This window comes from Aulonocara stuartgranti, assembly GCF_965226115.1.
Source record: "Aulonocara stuartgranti genome assembly, chromosome: 17".
In the NCBI taxonomy this organism is placed as follows: domain Eukaryota; kingdom Metazoa; phylum Chordata; class Actinopteri; order Cichliformes; family Cichlidae; genus Aulonocara; species Aulonocara stuartgranti.
The window spans coordinates 40,802,692-40,822,755 of record NC_138953.1 but is presented as its reverse complement, the minus strand read 5'-3'; the positions used below and the strand labels follow the sequence as shown (position 1 = coordinate 40,822,755).

At 42.9% G+C, this 20,064-nt stretch overlaps 1 protein-coding gene across 1 annotated transcript; it reads left to right on the top strand.

Moving 5' to 3' along the window:
* The first annotated feature begins 5,609 nt into the window (after nucleotides 1-5,609).
* dera (deoxyribose-phosphate aldolase (putative)) lies at nucleotides 5,610-17,684 on the top strand. Its single transcript, XM_082510393.1, has 9 exons — nucleotides 5,610-5,881; nucleotides 11,602-11,699; nucleotides 11,911-12,058; nucleotides 13,128-13,223; nucleotides 13,316-13,450; nucleotides 13,749-13,877; nucleotides 16,116-16,228; nucleotides 17,184-17,333; nucleotides 17,414-17,684. The coding sequence occupies exons 1-9, from the start codon at nucleotides 5,851-5,853 to the stop codon at nucleotides 17,468-17,470; spliced, it is 957 nt and encodes a 318-aa protein (XP_082366519.1). The 5' UTR covers nucleotides 5,610-5,850; the 3' UTR covers nucleotides 17,471-17,684.
* The last annotated feature ends 2,380 nt before the right edge of the window (nucleotides 17,685-20,064 follow it).

The window sequence follows — 20,064 nt, the reverse complement described above, 5'->3', positions numbered from 1 at the left end:
CCTAACTAATAGGGTTCCAACTCCCAGCAACAACAAAAATAAATAAATAAAAAATAGGGAACCACCCCTCACGCTCCACCTCATGATGCTTAATCGATGTAATCAACCTTAATTTGATGCAGTGTGAAAAAAAATGCACAGAAATCAATTATTTTTCAAGAAATATTAAATAGATTCAACATCTTTCTTCAACAAAATTGCAGACTGCACAGATGGTACCTTCCCAAAGGAAAAAGTACTATAGCTTACTAGGGTATATATATTAGACTTAATAGTCACTATATACAGTAATGGACTTCTATTCATTTTACATCAAATTAAAACTTTGGGTGTCAGATAATTATTTATTAAAAGCTCGACATTTTAAATGAGAATAAGAAAGAAAAGTATGTCTTTGTGCCCCCTTTTCCCAGTTAATGCCCTATCAGCCCCCCTGGCTAAACTTTTCTAGATCCGCCCCTGCACAGTTACCAGCGTCAGCTACGTAGAAAAAGATCCTCGAGTAGAAAGAAATATTAAATAAATTCTAACAACAGCTGATCAAGCTTAAACGTGCTGCTGTTGTTCAGCCGCTGGTTTCCTCTTTCTGGTGCAAAGTGGACCAAAAACAAACTAGAGACAGACTCGCGACAGAAAAGCCGATCAGCTGATCATTAAGCAGTTTCACGATTGAAGTAGCAGCAAGAAGAGGCAGTCGTTTGTTAAGCTTAACGCAGGAATGCTTTACAAACATTCAGAGATGGACTTACACACTTGCTTTACTTCTCTCGGGGATAACTTTGTCGGAGATGAAATGCCGGGTTGCTAGCGAAGCTCCAAATGCTATCCAGACCACCGACAGGTCCCGCATGCCACAGCCGCTCTATCACGTGATGCATACTGCTCCGACGTGCTAACGTTCTGAGGTGAGTTACGGCGTGTTGCAAGTTTTGTGAGGTGCTTTCGTGATATTTAATGGATCGGATTACATTTTTTATTTTTCTCCGATATCCGATCCAGTAATTTAGGTCAGTATCGGACCGATACCGATACGTAATATCGGATCGGTCCATCTCTAATCAATACATGCCACTGCCAGACGTGTTGAAGCCAACAGAACCACACTGAGGCCGCCTAAGTGAAGGAATTAATTTTATTTTCCATTGAAATCTGATGTATTTTCAAAGTGTTCCTTTAACTTTTTCAAACAGTCTATTTAAAAATAAAATCAACCTCATTCTGAATCTTTACCTTTGAATTAGTGTTAAACTAGTTACATTCATTGCATTTAACTGACGCTGGGGTGGCTGCAGCAGGTCATCTAATTGAAAGGTCGGTGGTTTGGGGAACATACTGAACCTCACAGCTGATTCACTATATGGTACATCACATATAGTATGGGACATATATACACCTCCCACAGACTAGACACCGAGGTTGCCATTCTCACATCCTGAGGCAAAGCAAGACCTTTGGTGCTGTAGACGGAGTGAGTCTCTGTTTAGACAGAGCTGGCAGGTCACACATTGCACATTCTGAGTGTGGTCAATGTAGGTATATGTAGCACACGCAACGGACACACAATGGAAACTCCTCTGCTCCTCAGATGCAGAAGGAGAGAAGCAAAAGCTCAGAAGCTCAAATTCCATAAAGCTATAAGCTGCAGGAATAACCCTGGGTAAATATGCAGTGTTCAGGCGCAACAGAAAGTGAGAAGCAATGCAGTCTTATATGTAGGGATGGGTACTGATAAGATTTTCACGATTCCGATTCCATTTTCGATTCTGTTTAACGATTCGATTCTTTATCGATTCTTTTTAAAAAAGGAGAACACTAAGGTCGATTAGCTCAGAACTTTGTTTTATATCTTCTCTTTGAACAAGATAGAAATTTAGGAGTAACATGGCCTTACAAACCCAACAGATCTTAAGAGATCCAGCCCACGGCTCTTTAATGGGGTGTCACAGGGTCCCCAGGAAAAAAAATTGTAAATGTAAAATAATAAAATAAATATTCTTCTGTAGCAATCAGAGATGGGCGTTACTGTAATCAGATTACTTTTTTCAAGTAACGAGTAAAGTAAGGGATTACTATTGCAAAAACGGTAATTAGATTACCGTTACTTACTGTTAATTACCGTTACTTTCAATAACAAATTTTTTCACTTTCAATAACTAATTTTTTAGGCACGCTGCGTTACTGCGTTACTAAAACCGTGATTTTTTGCGAGAATGTCTCATGACAGTGACGTTAGCGAGTGCGACGTTCGTGACAACAGCTGTGTGCAGATCAACAATGGATCACATATCGAGTGCAGAGAGAGTATGAGCGTGCAGCGTTTAAAGCGTGGAAGTACTGACCTTACTTTGAGTTTGATTCCATAAAAAGGGACAAAAACATTAGCGTCCATCGTGCGTGGGAAGAAAACTTCTTTTTACAGCGAAAAACCCCTAAACTTCCAACAAGCACCGAGTAGCTACGACGTAATGGGAAACTCACAGAGAAACTCGCGGATTCTTCCACTGACCGCGGCACACCTGCACCAGGGTAACCCTCCGCCTACCCCACTCCTGCTTTACAGGTGAAAATAGAGCAACAGGACCGCTGAGTCTTTGACTTTATTTATTTTCTGCTGTGTTTTACTTGCATCTATTTGAAAGACTGAGTGTAAACACAAAAAATATTTTATTTTATGTGCTGGAATGTGCAGAAAATAGCTTTAAATGTTAAACTAATTTATTCAAGTCAGAGAATGATGCAGATAATTACATTTTTGCTTGATGCATAAAGTTAAAAGATTAAAACGAATAAAACAAGTTTTAAAAAGAGACTTTTCCATTTGATTACATTTTGTATGATGGATTATGCAGAAAAAGTAGAATTGGGCTGAAAGATCTATCGCTTTATTACCTATTCAGGTTGTAAATCGTGTTTTTAAAAAGTAACTAAGTAATTAATTACTTTTGAAAATAAGTAATCAGTAAAGTAACGGGATTACTTTTTTGGGGAAGTAATCAGTAATTAGTTACTGATTACTTTTTTCAAGTAACTTGACCAACACTGGTAGCAATAACAAAGTATAACATAAATTATTCTGTAGCAATTACACAAGAATATTCAGTAATGTCCCTGCCTACAATTAAACACATTCACTTACTGAAAATCATCTGCTGTGGCAAACGGGTGCAAACCTTTGACCACAAACTGAGTCTCTGCTCGGTGACGTTCGTCTATCCTGCCTGAAAGGAGACGCTACCGGCAGACTGCAGCGAGAGCTGCCAGCATCTGAGCCAGACTCTGTCTCATCATGGTCACTAAATGCACAGTAATGGCAGATTTGTAATAAGGCAGATCGCGCTAACATAATATGCACTGTTAGTTGATTATTTACCTGCCGCATTAACGGGAGAGGACGTGCAAACGTTACCGCTGCTGCTGGTTGAGATTCACGAGTCCGGAGTGGAATTAAAAACACGACATTCATTTAAGGTCATCGCGTGTTTGTGAGCAAATGCTTTTGCATGTTCGTAGTGTTTCCTCCCTTAAATGAAATATCTACTTTGCAAGTATTGCAAGTTGCCCTGTTGTCATCCGTTCTCGTAAAGTATAACCAAACTTTTGAGCGTTTGAGCCGCTTAGGCGCCATGTTTCCTGCCAGGTAAATGACGCTCCGCAATGTGGTGACGTCATTCGGGGCGACTGGAATCGATAAGGGAATCGTTTGTAAAAATGGCAAACAATTCCAAGGAATTGAGACAGTGGGAACCGGTTCTCAACAAGAACCGGGTTTCGATACCCATCCCTACTTATATGAAAGAAATGTCATATCCACAGAATCCATGAGTTCAAAGAGCGAGGGCCACAAAGGGCATCCAGCACAGAAGTCAAGGCCCATGAAGGGACGCTAGCCCCTTTCAAAAAATCTATGGCAAGGACATGTGCAGCTGGTGTCACCTCATCAAAGCCAATATGAGGAGGAGATGTAGCTGCTAAGAGAAGGTCTGGCCTCAGGGTCAGATGGCCTGGAACATGAGCAGCTCTTACAGGCAGAAAACAAACACTGCACCATAACAACAGAGAGTGAGACAGCTTTAACAGAGGAAAGGACCGCGTCCCTCCCTACCTGTTTATGTAAAAGACTGCTGTTGAAGACAACACCATGCAAAACAACACCCTCTCAGTCTAAGACCCTGGTGCAGGAGCCTGGACTCCCTCCAGGGACGATCTAGTTACCCTCAGCCTCCCCCTGAGGTGACACGATGCACACAGGCTGTGAGAGAGTGTCCACCACCATCTTTAACAGTCTGAGTGGCACTAAGCAATCGTTGATGCCATTGTGCCCAGTAACCATAACATTGTTTGGAAATGCCATCTGTGTCCCAGCTGAAACTGAGCGAGGCAGTGATAAAACACGGCCCCTCTGTGGTCCGACTAATGTATCCAGTCGCAAATCGAAGAAAGAGATCTGCTGACTTGGAGTTCGTGAGCTCTTTTTAAAGTTCACTAAGAAACCCAGTGCCTGAATGTGGAACAGAACCAGCGAATGCAGGAATGCAAACCTGAGAAACTGCCTGTGGCTCAGGTGTCTAGCCATGTTAGATTGTCCTGTGGACCAAACGGGATTCAAAAGCTGTCTGACTGTTAGAACTGGAACGTTTGTAGATATTTGTTCAAGACTTGCAGGGCCCATATAACCTTCAGGATTGACTGTTTGTGGGCCAAAATCACACCTGCATGCCTCTAGAGTTTCCATACAAGAGGCAACTTGAAACTGTCATCACCAGCAAAAGCTTTTCTACGAAGTATTAAATCAATTTCAGTATATTTCTCATTATTACCCTTAATTTATGGACATCTGTAGTTTGATTTCTTTGCATCCGTGGATTGGATGGGTTGTTACCAACCAACTCTGGTGAGAATTTAATATTAATAGCACCTTTAGAAATGTATTTACTTATAAAACTGGTGATGCATTCAAAACTTATTGGGGAACAACAATGAAATATAATGGGAACACTTGACATGGTCACCTGAACATTTAACACAGCCCAATTCCACCCATTCTCACAGCTAGGAGGACTGAGGCTTCTTCGTCCTGGGCGTTGGATCCTGCCAGGGGCCTGAAGGTGGGCCTTTGCTCTAAGCCGACTGGCATAGAACTCGACCAGGAGGCTGCGTTCTCACTGGTGGCACACCCACAGCGGTGGCAGTGGGCGCCACTCTCTTATAAAATTAATTTGATACATAGAAAAAAAACTGAACAAGTGAAGCATTGTGAATACCTGAATGCACCGTACTATATAAATATTCAGACCCTAGGAATCATATTTCCAGCTGAATTCAGAATTTGCTTTGGGGGTTTTGAATTAATTTAGTGGTTTGATTGCAGTACATCAGTTTCATGTCTTGCACTTGAACTATGTTAAACTGCACTGTCCCTTTTAAATAAAATAAATTCAAGTTGATTTGAATATATGTGACAAAATTAGGATTTATTTTGTGTATCCATTCTGCAATTGAAACGTCATTAAAAGCCTGCGCTACACTGACATCTGGTGGAGGGTCAGGCAAACAGGAAAGGTAAATGAAAACTAGTTCATGCCAGTGCTGCTTTTATTTTGAAAGTGTGACTTTTATTTGTGTAGACGTGCAGGTGAATCCTCATGTCGGATGCAAAGAGAAAGATTAATAGCACATGCCGCTGCGCTCTGAAATATCTTCCGTTTCTTTTGTCACACACAAACTTCTACCCTCGTTGGCGTTTGACTTTCCTACGAAGAACACATCCGGGCATTTTGAGCGCACTTCATACGTATTTTGGCTGCGACTGGTGACGAAGTTCACAAACGACAGCGTTCTCTGTGGCGAAACATGTCACCCAGAAATCCGGGTACGACGCTCGGTAAGTAAACGCATGTACGGGCAGAACGTCCGCAGTAATCGTGCTCCCACGTTACCGTGACCCAATAGCACGATGATTTTGTTACCAAGGAATATTCACGTCGTCATTTTGCTTTGCGCAGGATTTCACGCTGAAACTTTGAGTGTACGATGCTAAGTTAGGACAGGTGAAGTCAGTGAAGCAGTTAGAGGTGACTGACCCTGAGAGCACGGATGTTACTGCACACTAACAAATAGAACCGGAACAAGCAAAGGAAGCGTTTTAATCCTGCTTTCCGACGTGTAGCTAGTTTTTACTGAGCAATCATGTGACAGCTGGCTCTACTGTGTAATTGAATACTCATGAGGTCTGATTAAGACCTAACACAGCACTGCGGTCTGCTGACAGTTTGTTTCGGACTAGAAAGAAGAGCACGTGGGTTTACCTCGTGACACTACAAAAGTTTAAAGAATGACAAAGTTGATTTATATTCTATATTTCCACAAATGTCCTGCTGTTATTATTCTTCCCACTCACTCCTTCTGTGATTTGACGATGGCCACCTCAACATCTACACAGTACACTTTAAGTAACCTGCGCTCAGAGTGGATGTTTGTCAGTCCAACCAGAGTCACCTGTGAGGCACCTGCACCTGTACTCTAGTGTATTTGTAAGGGATGAGCACAGAGGTCGTATCTGATGTATGAACATGAGATCAGGTCAGAATGAATCCAGACGTGTCACAGGTTAACCTGGCGGTCACATTAACAGTTTGTGTTTTCTGACATTTGTTGAGCTGATGGAAAAGTTGCATCTGAAATTATGTGACATAAAAAAAACACGTTACTCTTTATGCCCGCTGCTCTTCTGCAGTGCTACATGCTAAAGTAACATGAGCACAGCTTATAGACACCTGACTATGGTGCTATACATTATGCATACATTTCATTGTCTTGTGTCTTTCATCTCTTTGTATTTGATAGGCCCTTGTGACTGACAGACCATTTACTCAAGTAAAGTACAGATACCTGAAAATTCTACTTAAGTATAGTAACTAAGTACTTCCCACCTCTACAAATATGTTTAAAACAACGACTGATGAAAAACTCAGCATTTTCATTCTTTCAGACTGTTGGTGTGCCACAGAAAACAATCCGACACTACCATAAGGGAAAACACTTAAGCCCTTTTCCCATTAGTACCTACTCAGATTGACTGGTTTCCATTACCTAATGTGTGTGGTTGTTGTTATAGCAACGTGACCATTGTCCCATGACGTAATTGGTACACAAACACTACAAGAAAGGAGGTCGTCGACGTGAGGATACACCTGCTGCTCGGTGTGTCTTTTTGTCACACTCGGGGACCGTGGCGTTGTTTTTGTAGCCTTTCCTTCGTTGCCTGGGTTCAACAATGGTGCTTTTGATTTTCATGAACAAGACGCTCTCATGACTCACCGAGTGATGCCACTGACTAGCCAATCAGTGGCATGCAGTCTGATGACATCACATTTTAGTACCTGCTTGCATCACTTTGTAACCCCAGGTGAGCAGGTAATATATTAGTACCTCATACCAGGTACTATGACCAACTGCAAAACCCTGAAAATCGCAGCGAATCATGGCGAGTCGATCTTAGTAGGTACTAATTAGGCCGCCACAAACGATTATTTTGATAGTCGACTAGTCACCGATTATTTTTGCGATTAGTCGACTAATCAGATCATCATCCATTGGACGTAAAACTACAGCTTATTGCACCAGCAGCATCTGCTCTTATATAACTATCATTAGCTTACAGCTTTAAGTGTGTAAGGTCTGTGCTAACTAAAAATAAAGACAAGATGATAGTTTATTAAATTTTAATGAAATTTGCAGATTGTTTCGGTGAAGTTTAATAAACTCCTTGCTATCTAAAATATAACAGGACACCAGAGTAAATTCTGGAGCATCTCACACTTCTGATAATCAGCTGTCTGCTTGAGGTTTATTCAGCTGTGTAAAAACTATAACTTTAATCTCAGCCAAACCGATTTACTCAGGAACAAATAAAACACTGAAAAAGCCAAACAATAACATTTTTAAGTTATCTAAGTGACTCATATATCATGTTTAACCTGAGTAGACAAAGACAGGCTTTCTAACACGTGTGGGGTCCGGTGTTATCCCCGGCTCTAGTGAGCCTTGCCCCCGGCTAGCTATCGAGCTAGTGGGTAACAGACGTCTCCGAAAACGTCGGAGCGCTTTTGAAAATATGCGGTGTCTTGATAAACCGAGCAGATATTTGAGGTTTACACAGCTACATTCTCGCCTGAAAATATCTTAAGTCCTGCCATCTTCTGTTTCAGTGCGTTATTACACTCTTAAATCCTACTACTTATTTCTTACAAAGCTTCAAACGACGCGTCGACTATTAAATTAGTCGTCGACGAATTTGATAGTCGACTAATCGTGGCAGCCCTAGTTCTAATGGAAGGGTACAGGCAGGGTGTTGGTGTTGATTGCCCGGATCTTGTTCTTTCCAAGAGCGAGCATTCCCAAGATCTTGGGTATTTGGTGGTTTCGGCTCCTCTTCATGGTTCCCATTCACCTGCAAGATTCTAAGGTACTTGTAGCCGTCCTCAGTCTGCAGTGTCACCTACTGGTAGTACAATCCCCTCATTTCTGACCATTTTTTTGTCTCTTTGTTGCTCCAACTGCACGTCTCCAATATGAAAGAAATTCTCATGTCGTTTCTGTAGAGCCTCATTCACTCCCAGCATACAGCTTGAAGCCATCCATGTTAGGGCTGCAGCTATTGATTATTTGAGTAAATAAGTTTGATTATTCCATCGATTATTTTGATAACAAATACTTTGGTCTTATTAATGAGCAATAATAAATATTCAAACGATGAAAAACGGAGGTCTTTCAGAATAAACTATTCATTGTATGGTTTACCTCAACTTACTCTAAGACTTACCGTATTTTTTGGACCATAAGGCACTTTAAGCAAAACAAAACAGTCAGATAAGTCAAATTTTACTCAGCTCATTCTTCTTGCTTCCTCCACTTCAGTACCATTGATTCATTAATGTTGAATTCTCTGCAGCTGCTCTATTCCATGTTGTTGCAGTACATTAATGACTAACCTCATATTGTGGATGGATTATCTCAGTTGTTCTCCTGACTGAAGTTTGGTCCGTTTACAGCATCCTGCCATGCGATTGCATTTGTCTCTAACTAGGGCTGCTCAATTATGGCAAAAATGATAATCACGATTATTTTCACTGACATTGAGATCTCGATTATTTGACGATATTTATTTAACAATAACAATGTGTTGAATAATGACTTTAAAGATTGTAAAAAAATAATATAAAATAGTGTGCAAATACTGATAACAGTGCAAATGTTTGCAATATAAAAAATAATTGAAAAATGTAAACATTAATGTTTAGTGAACTTTGCAGTGTTGCTCTGTGGTGCAGCTACGACACTGTAGCAAAGTTTACACACTGTGTCTAATTGATCCACGTCTGACTGAACCCATAATGTTTCCACACCACTGGAGCTTTTTTTTTTACCTCTTTTCAACCAACTGCAGTCACTCTCCTCTCCAAATAACTTCTGCTTAGCTTTCCGAGCTTCCCTCTGGTCCTCTTAATCAGCGGTCCCCAACCCTCGGACCGGTACCGGTCCGTGAGTCGTTTGGTACCGGGCCGCGAGAGTTGAGGCTCAGGTGTGAAATGTATGGTTTTCAGGGTTTTTATCGGTTTTCAGCGTTATTTTGTTATCGTCTTTATCGTTTACTCGGTTTTCCTCGGTCTTTTCACGTGTGTTATGAATAAATTTCATTTTTTTCGGTACCGGTACTAGTTTTATTTTGTTGTATTTATCCGCGACACCTTAAAGGCCGGTCCATGAAAATATTGTCGGGCATAAACCGGTCCGTGGCACAAAAAAGGTTGGAGACCGCTGCTCTTAATTGTTGTGACGCGTGTTCGAAATGCAGAGAGGTGCGTTCGATTTGCCACACGGAGCAGTGTGAGAGTAAAGCAAGAGGGAGGGGCTAATAATCGGCTCAGTCACTTTTAATGATCGTTGAAAGCCCAGATTGTAATCGAGATTAAAATTCGATTAATTGAGCAGCCCTATCTCTAACCATCGGGAACCCTCACGTTAACTTTTATCGAGTGGAAAAAAAGTTAGCATTCAACCTCCAGCTTCACTGTGTTTATGCTATGCTAACATAGCTGTGTTGCTAGCCACACGTAGCACATCATTATATAGCAGCTAGCCAACTTCAGTAACCCTACAAACGTCACTGCTGTTTAGTTTTCTGTCTTCATTTATGTTGGAAGTGATAGCAGAGCTGTACGTTTGAATGCTTCAGAAACCTCTCAGTCAGAACATGCTATATCATGTTTAGGTGGAAGCTAGCGAGCTAACTTCCTGCTAACTTCTAACTCTGTTAAATGTCATAAATTCTGTTTTCATGGATGCCTGGATGTTAAACTTAATTGTTACACCTGGTAAAGCAGCAAAGCTGATCGTTTTATTAAAGATGAAAGACTTTAGACAGTTTGTAACTCTCAGTGATGCTGCAGTGTTCGTTTGACTAATGGCGTCAGACTTAAACACCAGATTGTTCCAGTATTACTGAGTCTCCAGCCTTTGGCGGCTGTTCTCATGTTGTTCCCCTGATGCTGAGTTTCTACCTTGTATGGCTCAAAGCTGACTTACTCTCCTGGTTTCTCTCTGGTGTTCCTCTTTGGGGCAGATAGCTGTGAGTCTTTGTAAGATTCAAGCTTCTTTGTCACGTGCATAGTTATACAGATATAACACGCAGTGAAACGCTCCTCAACTGTGCAAAAAAGAGAGACAGAACTTTATATACAGTGAATGAGTATTTACAAAGAGGACATTATGTGCAGCAAGTGGGTGGCATTATATAAATAAAGATAAGAGGCCTCACATACAACAGTTTGTTGTGCTTAGACACCTCATGCTCACGTCCCTCTGTGCTGCTTTGATCTCTGCCTCTGGTATCGAGAGGACATCTGATTGAAATACTGTTGAAATCTCCCAATTCTTTGAATCTTTGGGCTGAAGGAAGGACAATACTCGGTGTATTTATGCTCAATCAACAATCATTTATTTCCATACAATTCAATACTTAAGAGCATAAGGACCATCATGATGGGGAGACATGCCTGAAGAGGGTCACAGCAAGTCTCAAAATGGTGACGGGTTGCTCAGCTTTTTATAGTCTCTAGTGGCCCCCATCTAGTCGTAAAAGCCAAAACATCACATTCTTTCTCTGTTACAGCGCCTAAGTTATGACCTCGGCAGTTGTTTCTCTGCTTTCTGTAAGGTGGGGGTATGGAATGTGGTCTGTCTATCTCCCCTGTCTTAGACACAGAGTCTCCTTCTCTTCATGATTCAACAATAGAACATGTCAAGAAAACAGTGTAACACATTCCCAGCCGATCAAGGATACAGAGTGATGCACATTTATCTAATGAACTAATATGTGAATATGTTCTGTTAACTCAAAAGTATAATGAGAACTAAACTACATACAGCTCACACACTCTATATTAAAGGGTATAATATGATCTACAGCAGTATTCTAATTCAACTACTTTGATTACATATATAAGGTAACATATGATAACAGAATAATATCACAATACTCTCTGTGTGTTTCAGCCACTTTAATAAAGTGAGTTTGTTTCTGTTCTTCTGTGTTCATAACAGACCTGGATAGGATATCCAAAGTGAGAGTGAACACACAGGCTGTGTTGAAGAGGGCTCAGTTTATCCAAAGACAGAAGATCCCCAAGAAACAGTGGCAGGTGAGCTGTGCTGTAAGCTGTGGTGCACGATGACAACTAGCCCACGCTGTCTTAACTTGTAACACCTAAATGCATTTATGTGTACGTACATGTAAGCACACCTCTGTGGTCATAGACAGTATTAACTATAAGGCGGGTTTCAGGGCTACATTTTTAACATGTCTCACGGTGTATCCTTCTCTGAGCGCTGTTTCCTTGTGTGTCCTTGCAGGCTGCGTGGCTGCTGAAGGCCGCGACCCTGATCGACCTGACCACTCTGGCCGGAGACGATACGGCCTCCAACGTGCACAGGCTCTGTTTGAAAGCTATCCACCCAGTTCGATACGACCTGCTCAAGAAGCTTGATATGCACGACAAAGGTCCGCCCTCACGTCTGTCAGGAAAACTGATAAAATGAAAACAAGCGTTAGTGTCATAAAATAATTATTAGTAAATAATGAGCTAGCGTATCCTGTCACGATAGCTTCAGTGGTGCTTAGTATTAATTCTCAACGTCTCTCTGCTGTTTTGAATATTGTTGTGTTGAGCATCATTAGTGTAAAAGGAATCACAACAAATTTGTATTCATTTGCAGTTTTCCCAAATCATGCCAGCAAAATCCCGTCGGCATCACGTGAGAAACAAGTAACGGCTGTTTCCATGTTACGATTTCACCTGTCAGGACATAATGTGTAAATCACAGGTCGCAACATCGGACAAATATAATCCTGCATCAACAAAAAGCCGTGAAATGTATTTATTTAACACAAACAAAAAGTCGTGTGTGGCAAAACTAACCTTACTTTAAAAGCAGATTTTCCTGTTTGCTGAGAAACAAAATAACCATTAACCGTTGTTGCTGCGTCCCAGTCAAAGTCCAGATCAGGGACGTGACGGGTCATTAATTCTAAAAGAACCTCTGAGAGCCTCTAACACCGGGCTCACTGGATGAAATAAAAAGATATTACACGTGCAAGTTTAATCACGTTCATCGTTAATCCCATAATGTTTGAAACGTGCGTTACTCTGCACACACAGTGTTGGTCTTTATTAGTGTCCACGTCTCTGTGCAGAACAGGGTTACACATCACTGTGGTTACGCGCTCATGTTCCAGTTTGCTCTGACAAAGACGCACAGCTGCTTTTTCCCTTTAAAGCCAGTGTGAACAGAGCGTTGGTGGTGAGGACGGCTGTCGCTCATTTATTCACAGACAAAGTCAAACACAGGAGGCTTTGAACCATTAACATCTCACAACCGCATGAATTCAAATGTTTTATTTACCTTTTTCTGCTACCATGATCTCATTGATCAGTTTTATCATCCTATTTGTCATCGTTACCTGATGAGTAAGCATGCCAGACTGCTCAGACACTAGTCCGCCTGCAGAGGGAGCCACAGGCCAGTTTATCACCACGTTTCTTCTTCTTTGCTCTGATCCCTGATGTCAGGCGTGACAACAGCAGCGGTGTGTGTGTATCCATCTCGTGTGACTGATGCTGTCGGAGCACTTAAAGCAGCCGACTCCAGCCTTCCTGTCGCCTCAGGTAAGTCGTAGCTATGGCAACCCTGTGTGTGTAATATAGAAAATGAAAGGCTTGTGCTGCCTGGGCTCCACTGTGTTATCTGTTTCTCCCAGTGGCCACTGGCTTCCCAGCTGGCCAGACTCCACTGGAGACCCGCCTGCAGGAAGTGCGCATAGCAGTGAGTGACGGCGCGACGGAGATCGACATCGTCATCAACAGGATGCTGGCCATTACAGGACAGTGGGAAGGTATGCTGCAGCCTCACTGTCGTTACTGTGGTTGTATGGAAGGATCTGTGTGTTGAATACTGATGTCTGAGCCTGTAGTAAGAGTTTAATACGTGATGAAATGCCAGTTACAAAACAAACCATCGGCTAATCCAGTAATCCGCCCGTTTCCTGTCACTTCTGTCTGCGTCATGAGGGCAGCAGAGAAGGTGAGGCCTCCCTCCCTCAGTGTCCCCCCCCCCCACACACACACACACACACACACATGGGCGTGCACTGAACACGTCAAGTGATTTCAGTTTCGTGTCTCCCTCTGCAGCCATGTACGACGAGATCTGTCAGTTTCGGGAGGCTTGTGGCCCCGCCCACATGAAGACCATCCTGGCTGTCGGAGAGCTCGGCTCGTTCACCAACGTCTACAGAGCCAGCATGGTCGCCATGATGGCTGGTCAGTCTCACAGCTGTGTGTGTGTTCATCTGATAGTTTAATTACACTTTCTAGTGAAGCTGATCATAAAATAAAAACTGCATGGTTCCAGCTTTATATTTGTTTTCTGTTAGTAATTTCAGTTTAAAGACGAGCAGGTTGGGCTGTGGATGTAATAACAAAGCACTGTGTTAATGAAACGCTGCATGTATGAAGCTTCTTTACTCCATGGAGGCCTTTTACAGATGCAACTCAGTCTGTGAAGCTTGATTTAAGGTTTTACGACATGTTTAGCGGCGTCTACAGAGTGTGAGGTCACTGGGCTGTAGTTTATATTTGCTAACTGCTGAGAGAACCAGTAACCCACTGTGTGTGGGGTCATTTACTGCCTCTGGCTGCAACAGCATCCCATCCACTTTCACTTCCTGTTGCTCGAGCTGTTCGTCGTTCTTTGTCTCGCTGCACTAAAATGTGAAAGTCTGTCTGTAGCTGTGATGTTCAGGTTTGTATAAATGAGTGAGGGGGGGGGGGAGTCTAACAGAGATTTCTGAGAGTTTGCTGATGTTGGGATTCCCAGTCGTGCTTTGGTAAGAAATGTTGTGTTTGTAGTGTGATGCACATGTAGCAGCTGCTTATGATGTTTGGGGGAAAAGACAGTTTTATTCCATTAAATGATTGCATGTTGCAGACGTCTGCTCTCTGCTCTGCCAACAGAGAGATGGAGGGAACTATTAGCAGCTACGAGCCGACCCGGTGATGTCGTGTCCTGCACAAGACTAAACTTTAAACACGTATCACACAGTTACGTCTATGACCGTTGTTGAGAACAGGGCTCCATGATGTAAATGAGCCTTTATACATGCAGGCTTCATGTCCACGTAACGCTGGGTTCATGGTTTTGATCAAAGGTGTGAAATCATAAAGATTTTTCGGCAGAGTCACAGATGCCCTTTGGGCTCGCAGCAGGAAAGGCCTCCAGTGTAAACTCGCTCTCCAGGCTCTTCACTCTGACAGCTGTTAAATGACTGAGACTAGCTTACAGAATAAGTTGATACACAGGATCTCAGACCCGTGTTTTCATTGGTCAACTGTTCTGTCGTGTCAAATGAAGCACGTGGTCACACAGGCTGTATGACAGTAGCATGTTGATCTGCTCCTAACTCTGCTTTAATAACAGCTGATCTGCACTCACTGCCTGCATACCTGCAGCGTATGTAGAAACATTTACGCCATGTAACAAAAATTGCTGACACGCACGCACACGGGCGCATGTGCACGCACGCACGCACGCATCCACACAGGCACACGTGCACGCACGCGAGCGTGCTTAACCAGCCGTCACACAGGCGCACACACACACACACAGGCACATGTACACACACACACACACACACACACGTGCACACACACACGCGAGCGTGCTTAACTAGCCGTCACACAGGCACACGTGCACGCACACAGGCACACACGTGCACACACACAGTAAGCCGATTACGGACCTAAATTGTCAGGCGCTCTGATAGAGATCGTCATTAAAATACATTGCTTTTGTCACCACACTTGCTCCTTAATCTCCTCTTGTTCCTATGAATTGCATATGAGATTCCTGAAATTGAATGATAATTTTACCTATTAATCTCTGATATAGCCTTTTTTACCCCGCCGTTCCCCGCCAGTATCTCCCTGCCCACGCAAATGAATAGAGCTTCATTACCGCCACCCACATTTAATAACCGTTATCCATTATCTGGTAATTAAGACTCCGTATAACGAATCTTAAGGATTACGCCAGTTTGAGAAAGAGGGGAGAGAAACTGAAAAAATACATATAACATGTCTTTAATGAACTGTAAAATTTCCATCTTGTTCTGTTCGGTAATGAACGGTCATTATAACTCAGGGAGGCAGGAGGGCGGCGCCTCTTTTTCTGCCCCTGCAGTTTGTGGGTAATCTGTTAAACTGCGTCATTTCATCTTCTATTTTTATCAGTCTAGCTGATAAAATATAATTGGCTGTGAAGGAAGGCGAGGAAAGAAATAATGATTTTTATTGATGAGCATTAAGCTGTCGTTTGTTGCAGCAGCTTACGCTTTTCTCCGGCCGCGCTGTCGGTGCAGTCGACCTGCATGGGAACGCCGGCCTCGAGCCGTTTGTCGTCCCGTCGGACAAATTTGAAGTCGAAACCCGACAGCTGAGCGATGCAACATAACCTCAGTACGTGCTTTTGTTGAAGACATCTCATCTGTTCCAACACGGCAGGTTCAGACTTCATCAAGACGTCTACAGGGAAGGAGGCTGTCAATGCTACTTACCCTGTTGCCATAGTGATGGTGAGAGCCATCCGTGACTACTTCATGAGTACGGGCCACAAGGTACAGTGGGCGTGAACACTCACTGACTGTAGAACAGTTACTACATTTATTATGTTCATGAAACCAGCATCACGTTCACTGTGACTGATGGACGGAAAGTCTTTGACATGGAAAGAAGTACTTGCATGAATGTGGAGTCATGTGTTGTATGAGCAGCTCGAGTACTCGAGTAGATGAGAAGCATTTTATCAAACAGCAGGAACTTAATTCTGCTCAGTTTCATTAAGATGCAGCAAAAATCTTAATGTAAACATTTACATGGCAGCGCTGCAAGACAGGTTGAGTCACCATGACGTGCGTCTACATCAATAACCGATCGTAGGCCAGTCGAGGCTCGCCACAGTGTGCTCTCTGTATTTAGTGTCAAAACGGACGGTTTTGATTTTAGTGCTGTGGAACCAGGTTCAAGCAAAGTTCCTCAGATTAAAACACTCTTTATTAGTTACACCGTGTTAGTTCTGACCTGCTTTTGCCTTCAGAACTTTATTGTCAGTGTTGCGACAAACAACTACTACTGAAAAAGTACCAGGTACTGTGACCTAATGGAAAACCCCGCAAACCGTGGCGATCTGAGCTGAGTAGGTACTGATGGACCAGTAGAGCCCCTGGTCCATCAGTAACCCTGTCCCCCTGCCATGTGAAAGCCGGCAGGGGGACAGGGTTGTACTGATGGACCAGGGGCTCTACTGTGTGAAAGCTGGCAGGGTTGAAGTCACCAAAGATGGAACCTCGGGTGCTGAGTCTGTAGCCGGGCTCTGGCAGAGTGGATAATGTCGCAGCAGAGGGAGGAACGTAAACAGCCACAGAGGTCACATGGGTCCAACTGCTGGTTGACGCATGTGCACGTAACATTTTTTAGGCGTGTGTATTTCCAAGTACCACCTTTGTAGATGTGTCATCGTGCTCCAAGTGTGTTGTGTGTTTTATTGACACACGTGTGCATGCCTTCTTTTAGGTGGGCTTTAAGCCAGCAGGGGGCATCCGAACAGCTGAAGAGTCTTTGGTTTGGCTGACTCTTATCAAAGAAGAGCTGGGTGATGATTGGCTCTGTCCCGGCCTGTTTCGCCTGGGAGCCAGCAGCCTATTGGCTGACATTGAGAGGCAGGTGGGTACGCAGTAAACACGCAGTAGATGTGACATGTCTTGTTTTACACAAGGTTTTTACAGATGTTTTTGCTTGGACAGATTTATCATCAGGTGACTGGACAGTATGCAGCGTATCATGAGCTTCCCATGGCTTGAATTCACCTGCTTCACGTTTTAAAGAGAAGCTCAGAAGATCCACACGAGCCTCATTCGTAAATCTGCTGCTCCTTCAAGGTGCTTTCAGTGTCCTGATGAATAACCCAGCTGGTAATTTAAAGCTTGAAGCGAAGAATGTGATGAAGATCAAAGTTTTTTACTTGTTATAATTTAACAATCGCACTTCATAAAATAAACACGGAGTGGAAAAACAGTTTGTTTCCTGTTTATTCTTATAAATGGGGGCGATCGTGGCTCAAGAGTTGGGTGTTCGTCTTGTAACCGGAAGGATGCTGGTTGGAGCCCCGGCTCGGACAGTCTCGGTCGTTGTGTCCTTGGGCAAGACACTTCACCTACCACCTACTGGTGTTGGCAAGAGGGGCGATGGTGCGATATGGCAGCCTCGCTTCTGTCAGTCTGCCCCAGGGCAGCTGTGGCTACGACTGTAGCTGCCTCCACCAGTGTGTGAATGTGAGAGTGAATGATTAGTGGTATTGTAAAGCGCTTTGGGTGCCTAGAAAAGCGCTATATAAATCCAATCCATTATTATTATTATTTTATTATTATTATTATTATTATAATAAAAGTTGGTAAACTGTAAAAGATGCAGCAGAGTGTAAAGTTGAGTTTAGTTTAAAGTTATGTTGGCTGTAGGTGTGTCAGCTGTCACATCACAGCCTCATTAAACATTTATACTGAAGCTCCAGAGAGTAAAATGCAGCACATTAGTGTTGGTGGAGAAAGACAGGAAGCAAAACGGTCTCAGTCCGTGTTTTTTAAAGTTTCTCCTGAAAGCATGAAGAATGTTTAAGGAAAAAAACATTACTGATCATTTTGGGAATAAAGTCAAAATTTCAATATTAAAGTCGAGATTTTGAACTCTAAACTCTGGTAAAGACGAGATGTGCTGAGCAAAAACACACAAAGGCCCAGCTGGACTTTTGCTGTCAGGTGACCGTGCAGCACCATGCTGTGTGCAAGAGATGCACCATCAGCTGAAACCAGAGTGTGGCTTTTGCAGCAGTTTTACGTCACTCGTGGCAGAACCACCAGTCGTGTCGGCAGTGATGGCAAATATAAATGAGCCATCAGAGCAACAGATCTGCGATAGGAAGCGTGCGGCTTATGCTGCCAACCATAAGTGATCCTGACCTGTCCACTGATCTGTGCTGAACGTCTTCCTGAGGATTAGACGCAGGGCTTGAACAGCATACAAATACATTTGAGGTTCATCTCAAGGCAGAAAACTTTTTCTTTTATACTTGAAGACGTTACAGACGCTGACCTTGGACGAATGAGTCGGTGCCTTGTGGAGTGATGGGCACGAGCTTTTTCATTCACCTTCCTCCGAGGGGTTGCCTCAGCTGATCCTCTGCTGTCACACGATCCCTGCACACTCACTGCATCGATGAATGTTCTCTGTTGTCTTCCTGTTTTCCTTCTGCCTGTCAGCTCCATCTTCAACATCACCTGCCCACTATAGCCACTATCCCTACCAAGTAAGTGGGCTAATCTAAAGACAAGGTTGGTGAGTAACTAAAATAATAAAAGAAAAACAAGTTGTTTTTTCTAGTTTGAGAAATGGCATCATGTCTTTGAGCCACAGGGAGTTTGGGGGGTTAGGTGACTTCCAGAGGAGTAAGGATACACCGTGTTGTCACCAGGATGTAAAAGCAAGAAACTTTGTTTTGCAGGGAAGCTGCATTTTTTGATTCAGTGTGTTTGCCAGTTCAGTGACCCCATGCTGCCTGGCTGGAGGGCAGGAGTGTGGTTTGGAGTCGGACCCACGGCCCTTTACTGCTCGTCTTCCCCCACGTCTCTTTCTCCCTCCCTGCTTTCTCGTCTCTCTTTGCAGCTTGGATTTTGGGTTCTGTTCTGGTGAACTGAAAAAGAAATTATCTGCAGACATAGATAAGCTTTGAGAGATTCCCATAAACTGAATTGTTATTATTAATAGATAAAAATTCACCAGTTGCTGATGCAATGAAGTCATTAAATGTATCATCTGAAAGCAGAAGTGAATAGAAACCCCGTGGGAAGGAGAAATGGGATTGGTCTAGAGTCCACAGTAAGGGGGGCACAGCTGGATGACAGTCAGAGGGAATCACTTTAAACTGTCAGTGAAAAAAATCAATACAGGAATAAGATTAAAAAAATGAATATGTCCTTGTTTGTGGATTAAGAAGTCTCCAAGAGTCAACACAGCCATCATGTAGTTAAAATAAGATGTAGATCTAAGTGTGGGGGATTAGGCGCAGGTGTGACCACGAGCGGTCCGTTTGAATGAGTGGCAGATTTCCCAAGGACATTTCAGGGTAAAGTGGTCTCTATCTTGTAAATGTGTGTCTGTAGAAAAGTTCAGCTTTGAGGTGAGAGAATCACTTAGATCACTTAACAGGATGTTTCACATCTTTAAAATTCAGTTTAGTAATCTGAATAATCGACTACATCAAGATTCTGGAGGATATCAAACATACTGAGAGTCATTTAAATAAAAAGGAAAAAAACACTGAGTCACAGCGTCATAACTAAGAAACAACCCTTTCTTGGAAGCAACAGTTCCTCCCAGTGTTGGAACATTTGCTGTCAATGTG